General features: G+C 44.5%; 1 protein-coding gene and 1 non-coding gene across 2 annotated transcripts; both read left to right on the top strand.

Moving 5' to 3' along the window:
- The first annotated feature begins 631 nt into the window (after positions 1 to 631).
- MRPL17 (mitochondrial ribosomal protein L17) lies at positions 632 to 2,236 on the top strand. Its single transcript, XM_070425401.1, has 3 exons — positions 632 to 853; positions 1,142 to 1,210; positions 1,577 to 2,236. Exons 1-3 carry the CDS (start codon positions 680 to 682, stop codon positions 1,850 to 1,852), a joined length of 519 nt encoding a protein of 172 aa, XP_070281502.1. The 5' UTR covers positions 632 to 679; the 3' UTR covers positions 1,853 to 2,236.
- Positions 2,237 to 12,828: 10,592 nt separating this feature from the next.
- LOC139019195 (U1 spliceosomal RNA) lies at positions 12,829 to 12,992 on the top strand. Its single transcript, XR_011473074.1, has one exon. It is a non-coding gene; the product is annotated as a U1 spliceosomal RNA (small nuclear RNA).
- The last annotated feature ends 325 nt before the right edge of the window (positions 12,993 to 13,317 follow it).

Consider the following 13,317-nt stretch of genomic DNA (forward strand, 5'->3'; position numbering starts at 1 on the left):
TGATGCCCTCCCCCCTGGCCGGTTTGGTTCAGTGGATAGAGCATCAGCATGTGCACTGAAGGATTCCAGGTTCGATTCCGGTCAAGGGCATGTACCTTGGTTGCGGGCACATCCCCAGTAGGGGGTGTGCAGGAGGCAGCTGATCGATGTTTCTCTCTCATCGATGTTTCTAACTCTCTATCCCTCTCCCTTCCTCTCTGTAAAAAAACAACAAAGTATATATTTTTTTAAAAAATGATGCCCTCCCTGTGTCAGACACGCCTGCTCACACACAGTCCAGGGCGGGGCTGAGTCGTCAGCACCGGGTGCCTCAGATACTCACTTTCCCAGCAGGCTCCGCGGTGGAGCTTCCGTCGCTCTATAGGCCGCGCAGGAAGCCTCCGGCAGCCCCAAAAACCCCGACAGCCAGCTCCTCCCTCACTAGGGGGCGCCTGGCTCACCCACCGACAGGGAGCGCACGCGGTGCCTGATGCCCGCCCAGCTCGCCAGCCCTGGAAGAGGTCAACACCCCTTCTCGCCCTCCCGCAGGTTGCCAACCAGGCAGGCTCTGGTGCGCATGCGCACACACGTCCACCACGCACTGAGCTACCGCGCATGCGTCCTCTCAAGCCAGCCCCTCCGCGCAGTTCCCCACGCGTTTCCAGTTCCGGCTCCGGGGGTTTGGGGAGCAGCGGGTAAGATGCGGTTGTCGGTCGCCGCCGCCATCTCCCATGGCCGCGTGTACCGCCGCCTGGGCCTTGGTCCCGAGTCCCGCATCCACCTGTTGCGGAACTTGCTGACGGGACTAGTGCGGCACGAACGCATCGAGGCGTCCTGGGCGCGCGTGGACGAGATGAGGGGTTACGCCGAGAAGGTCAGAGGCGGGACCTCGCTCGGGTCCACAGCGCGGGTCTGGCCCGAGGGGGCGGGGGCGGGCGGGACTTGGGGAAGGAGTGGGACCTCCGTGGTAAGCCCTGCCCCCAAGTCTGAATCCTTCAGTGAGGTTAGCGGAAGACGGTTAGGGCTGTGGGGTTAGGAGCGCCCTGACCTAGAGAGAAGCCTGGCCAGTGGGATGAATGGGCTGCAGCCCAGCATGAGAGAAGTGAGATTGCCGCCTCGTGTCTTGCTCGGGTTGGATCAGATTGATGTTCTGTCCTCACAGCTCATCGACTATGGGAAGCTGGGCGACACCAACGAAAGAGCCATGCGCATGGCTGACTTCTGGCTGACAGTAAGTGCGTCCTTTCCGCCACCCAAGTCGCATTCTTTGTTTCCTGAGTCGGGAGGGGGCTGTTAGAGAAAGGGGGGCTGGGCAGAATTAAGCCAAAACACTCCCTTGGCTTAGAGACAAATGCTGTCAACTAAATTGGAAACTCGTGACGTAAGTAGATACAATTCGGTGAGAATCTTAATCTGCACATCTGCCTGTAACTCACCCCTCTGTGTAACTTGGACTCAACCACATTGGGGTGAGCGGTTAGTGGGTGGGAATCTGGGTGTGTGTGTGTGGAGACCCTGCCTTTGGGAGTGCTGAGAGCTAAATGTCTCTGCAGTGATGCCTGACTCTGCTCTCCTCCGGGTAACTCTCCCCCTCTAGGAGAAGGACTTGATCCCAAAGCTGTTTCAAGTGCTGGCCCCTCGGTACCAAGGTCAGAATGGGGGCTACACGAGAATGCTGCAGATCCCAAATCGGAATCAGCAGGATCGGGCTAAGATGGCAGTGATCGAGTATAAAGGGAACTGCCTCCCACCCCTGCCCGTGCCTCGCAGAGACAGCAACCTCACACTTCTAAACCAGCTCCTTCGTGGGCTGCGGCAGGACCGGGAAGCAGGCATCCACAGCTCCCACACACCTCGGACACCAGGGAGTTAACTGGAGCCAAAGCGTGTGCAGCCTCGTCAGTGCCCATGATCATAGGCCGTTGGATCTCTTCATCTCTAAGAACTGGAGCTAGAGTTGTGAAGTGGACAGTCTTCATGGAGCCCAGAACCTGTTGGGTAGCCATATAACCTTCTCTTTGCACAATAGGTAAAATTCCTTGTATAAATATATGTAAACTGATCTTTTTTCTCTCACCTTGGGATTTCTGAGAATGAGAACTATCCAAATGCTCTGTCTTCATGGGATAGTAAATTCACAGCATATGTTTCTGGCTCTTAAATCCAGGTTTTATTGGGTTAGGTCAGTTTTGTTTTTCTTAATGCTGGTTTATATGGGGCATCTATAATAATAATAATAATAAAAAGTATAATAATAGACCGGATGTCCTTCCAGAAAAAGCTGGGGCTGCGAGGGAAGCACGGGTTCTGGGTGCCAGAGGGAAGCCGGTGCCGGCAGCCGGGGGAAGGAAGACCTACTCTTGAATTTCGTGCATCGGGCTTCTGGTGTACCTATAATTCCAAACTGGCCCCAAAAGGGATTGAGTTATGACATCTAGCATAAAGACCAAGCCCCTGGAACTTCTTAGAGAAAAATTACTTCCTAACAAGGGTTGGAGAGTGCGCATCTAGAAGTGAACCTTCCATAAGAACCTGGTACCCTAAGAACCTTCAAGGAGCACTATAACCATCCTCTGTTTCTAGGCAGGATCATGTAATACCCTCATGTGCTTCTCTCAAGCCTTGAATGGGCCTCAAAGGAGAGGACCTGAGGACTCCGATGTACGACTATCCTGGCCAAGGGAGTGCAAGCGTTGAGCAGAGGATACTGGACTCCAGCATCAGCTCTTTCCTCTTGGAGTGGAAGGGAGGGCAGGAGGGGAGAGTGAAATGAAGGACAGGGTTAAAGTGGGAGGAGGATCAGGAAGTTAAACCTGCTGGGAATTTCCTGGAAATTTTTTATTGTCGAATCTGGGCCTCTCTTGGAACTGAGAAAGGGGAAATCCGGCTTCACAATGGTCTGGGCATATGAGAAGTAGGAAACTCCTTTATGTATACTAATTAGTGTGAAACCAAACTTGGCCCGGCCAGGCTGCCCACCTCTCAAAGCTCAGAGGCTGGAGTAAGGTGATAGTCATGGGAAGACTCAGTGCTGTCATCCCAGGCTAAATGCATCAGAACAGGGTCCCACAGTTTCCATATCCCCGGTATGGTGGAAAGAAGAGATTTTTATCTTGGACTGGACCTTCAGAGCGTATTGGGCCCACCAAACCCACCCATTGTCTCATATGATAAGGGTGAAGGTGAAGAGGTCACTGGTGTAGCAGATAATAGCTTCAGTGACAGCTATTGTGCTATTTCACTGCAGTTTCCCTAGTCGGACACTCACTCCTAGCAGGGTTCTCCATATCTCCCTCTGCTCCAATCTGCCTTTCACATTATTACCAGAAAGCTCTTTCTGACATATTTTGAGTGACATACTAGACACTCAAAGCATTTATTAAATAAACCTACAACTCTGAGTGCTTCTGCCCAAAAATTCATCCCCTTCCTGTCTTCTTGGCATGAATATTCACCTCCAGCTAGATAAGTTGGAGTCATCCCTGATTCCTAGAGAAAGCACTTACTATTAAAACCACATCTTTACAACTTATTGGTAATAAGTAGATTGTGGCTGACTCTCATAGTTTTTCGTCTTAGAACCAGAAATATATGCCCATTTGGAGTTTTCAGCAGTTCCCTAAGTGCTTATTAAACATCTGCTAGTACCCAGCATCAATTTAGGCAGTAGGGATGCAGTCTTTATCAAATGTTTGCCATGTGTTGGGCCCTGGGATCGATACTAGGGATACAGAGATGAGAAGAAACAACCTCTCCCTTCAAGGAGCTCACAATCTAATGGACCACCACAGTGGCCTCAAGGAACACTTCATCACCTTTAATATTTTGGCCAAATAAGAGTGCATGAATCCTAGAACATTTACTGAAGGCTCAGGGACAATATAAGGGAAATAACACTGTTTTACTAATCTGGCCTGTAAATGATAACTTTTCACCCCAGTTGTTGGACTATTCCATCTAGGCACCTCTTTAAAAAATTTTAGACCCCCAAGAGAGGGGCCCAGATGTATTGCAAATGTCTCTGCTTTTCAGAGGTTCTCAGGCTCCAGTTTTTTACTGCAAGGTCGTCAGCTATGCCCACTCCCTTCAAAAAATAATGAACTCTAGCCCAGCTGGCATGTCTCAGTAGTCGAGCATCAACCTATGAACCTGGAATTCATAGTTTGATTCCCAGTCAGGACACATGCCCAGTGGAGGGCATGCAGGAGGCAGTCAATCAATGATTCTCATCATTGATGTTTCTATCTCTCCCTCTCCCTTCCTCTCTGAAATCAATAAAAATATATATATATTTTTTTTTTAAATATATTTTATTGAATTTTTACAGAGAAGAAGGGAGAGGGACAGAGAGTTAGGAACATCAATGAAAGAGATCGATCAGCTGCCTCCTGCACAGCCCCCAGTAGGGATGTGCCCGCAACCCAGGCACATGCCCTTGACCGGAGTCGAACCTGGGACCCTTGAGTCCGCAGGCTGACGCTCTATCCACTGAGCCAAACCAGTTCGGCAATAAAAATATATTTTTAAAAATCATAATGAACTCTAGCCTCAACAGATCAGTGACACAGTATCACCCCAATATCCAAAGGAGACAGCTACAAAAGCTAGGGACTGCTTCCTTGCACTCCTCTATAGTCAAATTAACGAGTCATGTTGAGTTCATTTCCATATGTTTCTGAAATCTGCAGTCACTCTCCCTAGTCTAAAATCTAAGACATCTCCTGGATTACTGCAACAGTCTCCTGACTTGCCTCCCTCCACACTGCAGCCAGAGTGATAGGATTCTGTTATCTTAATACTCTGCTTGATAGTACAGTGGGGCCTTGACTTACAAGTTTAATTCGTTCCGAGACCAAGCTCATTAAGGAGCTCGTTAACTCAAATTACTCTGTCAAAGCAAAAAATGGGCCAAGAGACAGCTGGTATCAAAAAACTCGTTAGTCGGGACACTCATAAGTCAAGGCCCCGCTGTATTCAGTGGCTCCTCCATTCATATAGGAAAAGCATCCAGATTCCTTACCACAACTCCCCTCAGTGATTAGGCATCCACGCACTATTCCAGCTACTTCCCCTGCCTCTAATCTTATGCTCCAGAAGCATGGAAGTCCTTATTTTGACTTTTTTTTGCACAGCTCCCCTTCCTACCTTTAGTTGATGCAGTCTCTACCAACCAGAAACCCTCTGCCCCCTTTTACATATCTAACTGTAGAAAAACTTGACATCTCCTGGGTGGCTCCTCTGACCATGGACACAAACAGGTTAATTACTTAGTGAACCAAGATGCACTACTATCCTGTATAATAAAAGCCTAATATGCCAAGTGTCCGGTCATCCATTCAACCAATCAAAGCATAATATGCTAATGATATGCTAAGGCCACTCAACCACTCACTGATGTGCACTGACCACGGGGGAGAGGGGGGCAGTCGACTGGTTGACCAGTCCCTATGGCATGCACTGACCACCAGGGGGCAGACACTCTGGAAGGTTAGCTTGCTGCTGGGGTCCAGCTGATAAGGACTGGGACTGAGCGAGATGGGCTGGACACACCCTGGAGCCCTCCAACGGTGCCTCCCAGGCTGGCCAACCTCCGGCATCCTTCCCCAGCCCAGATCATGCACCGGTGGGATCCCTCAGCCTGGCCTGAACCCTTTTGCAATTCGGGACCCCTCGGATGTCGGAGAGCCCGTTTTGGCCAGGCTGAGGGACCCCACTAGTGCACAAATTGGTGCATCAGGCCTCTAGTGTTTCTATAATCCACTGAATTTACCTAACTGTATTACACTTCCCTAGGTTGATTCCCAAACATCCATCCCAGAACACTAAAGCAGTTGTAGTATTTCCATCCCTTGTTATTGATGGTTCAGTGATGCACAGGCCTAAACTAATTTCTGCTGAACCTTTAGTGTTTTCTAAGGTTTTTTTCTTTACTGTGATCCACAGATCAAAGAGCATTTTACCTCAGAACACAATAGTCACATGCATATATAATTGAAGCAAAAGCATCACAAAATATTTGCCTTTACAAATATGCATAGTAATATTTCTACTCTTTCCTAGTTTAGTTCTTAAAAATATTGGTCCCAGTTCACTAAATTGATTTCTACAGCTCACTAATGGATTACAGCCTTTCCTGAAAAACACTGATCTCAACCAGCACTAATTACAGTGACTCATCATTGCCTTTGCGGATAAAATCAAGACTGTTATGACACAACGGTCTGATAGTCAGAAAATATCAAGTATTTTCCTATGAAGAGTGGAAGCAGATAATGGTAGGAGATGAGGCTGCGACCCAACCATAGAAGACCTTGCTCAAACCTCTACTCAGGAGTCGCCTTTTTGAAACTTCCAACTTCCACTTCACCCTCCAAATGTGATGAGGCCCCTGTGTGTAGTTATGGTCCTCAGGGCATACAGCTACCAAAGCTTTCATCATACTGCATCACCAATGCCTGTCTGCTTGACTGATATCCTTCACTCAACTGAGCTCCTGAAGCTAGAAACTGGGACTCAATCTTCTGGATGCCTATTCCTACCAAAGGACCTGATTCAAAATTGCTGCTCAATGTAAGTTTATTAAATGATGAAGAGAAAGCTACATGTTGTCCTTGACATACTGAGCTCTCAGGCTGAGCTTTTACAAAAACAATAAACACGGTGCTGTGTGCAGGGACAGTGCTCAGCTACACTGCTGAGTAGTCCAAGGCTGAAGAAATGGGCTTCTTCCTCTCCAGGGAATTAAGTGCTTGTAATGACTCTCAAGGATGTAAGCAAGTATCTAATGCATTTCCCACACATGTCATATTCCTGTTTTCTGAAAACTTTCTCACAAACCCTCAGGCAGAAAATACCTGTACATTCTCCAAGACTTAGTCAAAAGCTGAAATGATGTATCTTTTTTTTTTTTTTTTCCATAGAAACATAGGTTTATTTCGATAGAGACATGCTGAATACAAAGGGCTGAAATAAATGAGTAATCGTTAACATAAAATAATAGAACATCTTAATAAAAATTAATATTTTTTCTTGAACATTAACTTACCAGACACCGAATAACTGCACAAATTAATAAGCATAACGCAAATAAACCTATTTTTCTTGTTCTCCAAAAGCGAAATATTTCCTGTTGCGCACAGCAAACAAGTCAGTCCAAGACCAATGACATGGCCACAGCTGCTAAAATATTTGCTGCTAGTATTAGTGGAGAGAAATGGTGCACCTGCGTGTAAGGTGCATAAGGGAAATCAATGCAACACAATTATAGTAATTAGTCATTAGCAAACATTGTAGTTCGTTATTAATAATTATGTATAACAGGATATTGTAAAAAATTAAGTTACAACATTTTTATTAAAACATTTCTACATACCGTTATATTGGCTGGGCCGCAAAAACATTCGTTGTGGGCCACATGCGGCCGTGGGCCGCGAGTTTGACATGCTTGCTTTATTTATTTATTTTTTTTTTCGCTTAAAGTATTACAAAGGGTATTACATAAGTGTCCTTTTTTCCCCCCCGCCCTTGACAAACCCCTACCCTCCCTTACCCCCCAGTGTCTTATGTCCATTAGTTATGCTTATATGCATGCATACAAGTCCTTCGGTTGATCTCTTACTCCCCTCCCTTCTGCCCCCCAACCCTCTCTGGCCTTCCCACTGCAGTTTGACAATCAGTTTGAGGCAGCTCTGCCTCTGTATCTATTATTGTTCAAAAGTTTGTAATGGTCTTTATTATCCATGGATGAGTGAGATCATGTGGTATTTTTCCTTCATTGACTGGCTTGTTTCACTTAGCATAATGCTCTCCAGTTCCATCCATGATGTTGCAAATGGTTGAAATGATGTTTCTTATGTGAAATAATCACTGAATTCCCCAAGCAAAGCTAGGCACTTCTCCAGTGGCCCAATTTCACACTGTACGTCCTTTATTTTGGCAAAAGCACAATTACATTGTTTAGCACCCTTCACTAGATAGTGAACTCCTTGACGTTAGGCGACATATCTAATTCACTCTTGCGGCACCCAGTAGAGAACATGGGGCAAAATAGGCTTCTGAAAATACCTATTGACTGAATCAATGCATTGAAAAAAGTTCTCAGCCTAGCTTGGTATTTAAAGCTCACTAACCCCTCCCTTCCCCGGTTTCCTCTTACTTCATCTGAAAAAGAACTTCCTGCGGTGCTGATTTCCCATTGTTCACTCCTGGATAACGTCTGCACCCCAAGGCTTTCCTCTTGGTGCCCTTAAATACATGGGCATATGGTAATTCATATCTCTGACTCTGGGGACATGAATTTGGTAGTTACACTTGGGGTTCTCTAATAATAGAAATGGTCTGTGTGCCTACATTTTGAGGAAAGGAGTTTAAACTCTTCTGGCATTTTGCATTATGTTCACAATATGAAAATAGTATTTTCCAGTCTTAAAACTCAAATAATTTATATTGCACATACACACACACACAAACTTCTGTTAGAATTGATGCTCTAGGACAGCGGTTCTCAACCTGTGGGTCGCGACCCCTTTGGCGGTTGAACGACCCTTTCACAGGGGTCGCCTAAGACCATCCTGCATGTCAGATATTTACATTACGATTCATAACAGTAGCAACATTACAGTTATGAAGTAGCAACGAAAATAATTTTATGGTTGGTCACAACATGAGGAACTGTATTTGAAGGGCCAGAAGGTTGAGAACCACTGCTCTAGGAGGTGAGCCTCGCTTACACTGTGGCTTCACCTTGGCAGACCACCATGTAGTCCAGCATAGGAAGCACAGCATTAAAGCTTTACTGCTGTTCACTTCAAAGAAAATACAAAAGCTGTTTCTAGGGATGTCACAGAAAACTTAATGTTATTATCCTGACATAATTTCTAACTGCTTTTTTTTTAATTGTCGCAGAAACTTTGCCACAATCATCTTTTTATGCAGAGGATAAAAGAAACAAAGTAGTTCACTTTTGTAAGTGCTGAGTTTAAGATGCTTGAGAGCATCTGGAGTTTGCAAAAGAGTTCTTTACTGGGAGAACAGATTTGGGAGTTGTCAGCAATTAAAGCTAAGGAAATGAATGGAGTGACTCAGAGTGTATATGTGGAGGGGAAGGAGGCTGACATCAGACAGGATACAGAATCTATGAAGGAGTCTGAGAAATTGCCTTTTTAAGGGGAAAGAGAACCTGCAAAATTCATCACAGTACCTAGTGCAGTATCTTCCTTGTGCATAGAAGGCACTCAAAAATAGTCACATACATTCAGCAAGTATACTCCTCCATTCAAAGCACCGTGCTAGTATAGAAAATACAGGGATGACTTTTCAAGGATCCAAAGGCCAATTTGAGGGACAGATAATAAACAAACGCAGCATAGTAGACAGGTAGTATGAAAGTGGTGCACACAGGCTTACTGGAGTACCAAGAAAGGAGGCCAATAAAGAAGAACCTCGGAGGAAACAGCTGAATCTTGAAGTAAGTAAGTAAGTAAGTATCAATTATGGGGGAGAGAAGTCAGCTGTGAGGGCATTCCAGGCAGCAAGAGCTGCAGGTATAAGTGCACTGAATTATGAAGCAGTATGTAGTGATTGAGAAATTCCAAGAAAGTAATTTGGTGCAGCTGGGGTTTAGTATTTGACGAAGAAGTGGAGGAAATGAAGCAGGAAAGCCAAGCAAGATCAGGTTACAAAGGGTCACGTAAGACATGATAAAGTGCTTCAGGGGAAGCCACTGAAGGATTTTTAAGTGGAGAGAAAAAGGCATCAGATTTACATTCAGAAAGATCATTTTTGCATCAGATGGGATAGACAGAGAGACTAAAAGCAAAGAAACCAAGTAGGAGCCTGGTTTAGGAATTCAAGGGGAGTTGACTGAAGACTAGACTAAGCCCACTGGCAGGGGAGGTAAAAGCTGACAGAGACAGATTAGATCAGACTTTGTGTGGGATTACATGAGGTAGAGGGAGAAGTTGAGTTTCATTCACAGAGAATCTTTCTACTAACAGAATAGCAAAGGAAAAGCAGATCTGAGATTGCCATGATGAACTTTGTTGAAAACATACTAATCCTCTTGAGCTATCATGTGGACAAAAGATATATGTAACAGTTATGTGAGCTCAGAGGCTATATGTAAACTAGCAATATAGATGTGAAAGTCACACATACATGTACATTGGAATGGAAGCAATTGGACTAGATGAGATTTCCAACAAAAAATACAGAGTAAGAGAAATTTTAAAAAGGCCTATGATACAGCCAACATGCAAAGACCAGAGAGAGAAAGAAGCCCTCTGAGGATGGTAAAAGGACTACAACTAGAACACTGGTGTTTCAAAGTCCAGGGGAAGAGGATGTCAAAACATCTATTTGTATAGATGGTGAATTCATGAGGGCAGACACTAGATAATTTTTGTATTGTCAGACCCTAATGTTGGCCAGCCTCTGAGGTAGTGCTTTAATGAGTATCTGTGGCCACTGGACTTGGGAATTAGGGGGTGTTCACCGTTAACCTCTGATAGAGCAGTCTCTTGAGAGGGGAAAAAAATAACCATAAAGACAATTCAAGAAGTTAGGTGACAATGAAAAAAGAAGAGACAGGGCAGAGATATGTAGCACCTTGAGAGGAAGACACTTAAAATGTGAATTTTGAAGACTGATAATATTGGTTTTTGTTATGGTCTGAATGTTTGTGTCCTCCCCCACCCCCAAATTCATATGTTGAAATCCTAATGCTTGGGAGGGGCAGGTGAGGGGTGGGAGGGGGTTAATGGGGGGTGGGAGGAGACATCTATAATACTTTCAACAATAAAGATACATTTTTTTAAAATCCTAATGCTTGGCATGAGGGTGTTAAGAGGTGGGGCCTTTGGGTGGAGTCCTCATGAACAATATTAGTGTCCTTATAAAAGAGACCCCTCAGAGATCCCTACTCCATCTACCACTTAGGGACACCAGAAGAAGACACAGCTATGAACCAGAAAGATGGCCCTCACCAGAACCCAACCATCCTGGCATCTTGGTCTTGGACATCCCAGCCTTCAGAGCAATGAAAAATAAAATGTTGTTTCTAAGCTGTCTATGGTATTTTATTAGAGTAGTGTGAGCAGACTACGGCAATTTTATGAGTACTTCTGCCAGTCCTTAGTCATGCAGACAGACACTATAGGTTAAAGGAAAAGTTCAAAATCACACATCAAGGGCAAAGGTGGAGGGAGGAGAGCTTTCTTATTCCCCATTTTGGCATCCTTGGCTTCTCCATCTTTATGTGAAGCCCTTCTCTTTTGGGACTTGACATTGGTTGTACCACCTCTTTCTAATGGTGTTAGCCTTAACTGCTAAGGCCTAGACCACCTGCTGGCACAACCCAGAAGTAAGTTGGCAAGATTGCAGTTCTAACCTGTCTGCCTTTGGGAGAAAACAGCCTAGAGCTAGTCACATAATGAACCATTAAATTCAATCGATCAGACCTAAAAGGATATGCTAGCGCAACAGACAGAGTATCATTACTTCAAAACACAACTGAGAAGTCAATGTGGAGCTAGCAAAGATACAAGCAAGTACTGAAAGATCAAAGGCCTCTCTGGAGGAATCTTAAATACTGAGAACCAGCTACCCCCTTTTTTATAACACACTGGGTGATTCATGCTGGCCTGACTGAGGGTGGATGTGGGAAGAAACAGCTTCTGGTTATTCATTTAATGAAGTCTTAGGCCCAGAGTCTTGTTCACCATCCCAAGACCTGCTACCATCACATTTGCTCACTTACCCTATCCAAGTGCATGACCCCTTCAAGACTCTGGCTCCAGAGTTCTTTATTGTTCTCTCCTCCTGGAAATGATCATGCAGCCCACTCTCTTTAACAGGCCATTGACCCTTTCATGACCAGCTCTACTTTACCCCCTGAATTTTTACCTTCCAGAATCTTACTCTGTAAACCCACCTTCTTGCCTCTGGCTCTCTCATACCCCTGTGTACATATCACACTTTCAACCTCTTGCAACTCCAGGCCTTTGAATTCCCTCTTGTCTCCCTGTGTGTACCAGGCCTTTCTTCCTTTCAACCCAGCCTGAACATTATGATCCAACATTTCATCCATTCTCATGGCAGCCCCTATTCAACCCCATGCCTTTCTCTCCCACCCACTTACTAATCATCTGATTTCTCTACTCCTGTGCCCTCATCAATGAGAGCTCTGAGAAACAAAATATATCACAAAACATTGGAATTGGAACCAACAGAGCTGGGCACTGAGCACAACTCGGTAAGCCTGACTTGCTCAATCCTGTCATCTCTTTGACCCCTACAAACTTTTCCACTTAAAGTCTTTGGATTTTCATCTCTTACTACCAGCACTTAACCTCACTTCCTACTTCTCAAAAAAGGGAGGGAAAAGTGGCTGTGACATATTCTTCTTAATTTTATACCCTTCTGACCTTTATCTGCATCCAGAAACTAGGCAATTAGTTGGACATCTATTTACTGAAGACATGACACCAATGATCAAGCTACCTAAAGGTCAATTCAGCAAAATTTCCAAATTTATCAACTTTTAAAACATTTGCTTTTGAACATCAAAATCCAATTTGGTGAAACTCAATTTACCAAAAATGTGTTTCTATCAGTATTTATAGAAATTGTGTTACATGAAGTTTCATAGCTTTGTGAAACTTTTTTTCATAGCTCTTTTTTTTTTCAGTTTTCAATTAGTTTCAGCTTGACTTAATTAGTTCTACCAATGTCTTTTTAGGATATCTGTTGTGTACCAGATTTCAATGAAACTCTGTTAAATGTCACGTTTGTGTGGAATATTCATTTCAGACAAGGACTCAGGTGCCTACAACAAACAGATAATACTCATTTGGACTTACCTGGCAGGGGAGATACCATGATCATGAAGGTGGTTTCCCCAGGGCGAGGCTTATCCATTGCACTCCGGGTATGCTGACCCCTGTGGTTTCCCCAAATGTGGGAAGCTCGACTGCCTAATTTGTGGTAGTGGGGGACTGAGTTCGCACTCTCCCCTGAAAGAAAAAAAAACACTCATTTGGTCTAGCTGATAAGTCTATGAATTAAAAACAGCACATTCTAACTCATTCTATGAGGCCAATCTTACTCTGATACTACTAGTAAAACCAAATAAATAAATATCACAGGCAAAGAAAATAGAGATCAATGTACTCTATGCAAAATTCCTCAACAAAATACTAGCAAACTGTATCCAACAACAGAAGAATTATACTGTGACCAAATGGATTTATCCCAGCTTGGCTTATCATTCTAAAAACCAGTAGATTTACATCATAATACATCATACTATATCAATAGAGTAGAAAACAAGAGCATAATTAT

The sequence above is a fragment of the Myotis yumanensis genome, unplaced genomic scaffold (assembly GCF_028538775.1).
Source record: "Myotis yumanensis isolate MYYU_CA2020_CCGP unplaced genomic scaffold, mMyoYum1.0.hap1 SCAF_10, whole genome shotgun sequence".
Classification (NCBI taxonomy): domain Eukaryota; kingdom Metazoa; phylum Chordata; class Mammalia; order Chiroptera; family Vespertilionidae; genus Myotis; species Myotis yumanensis.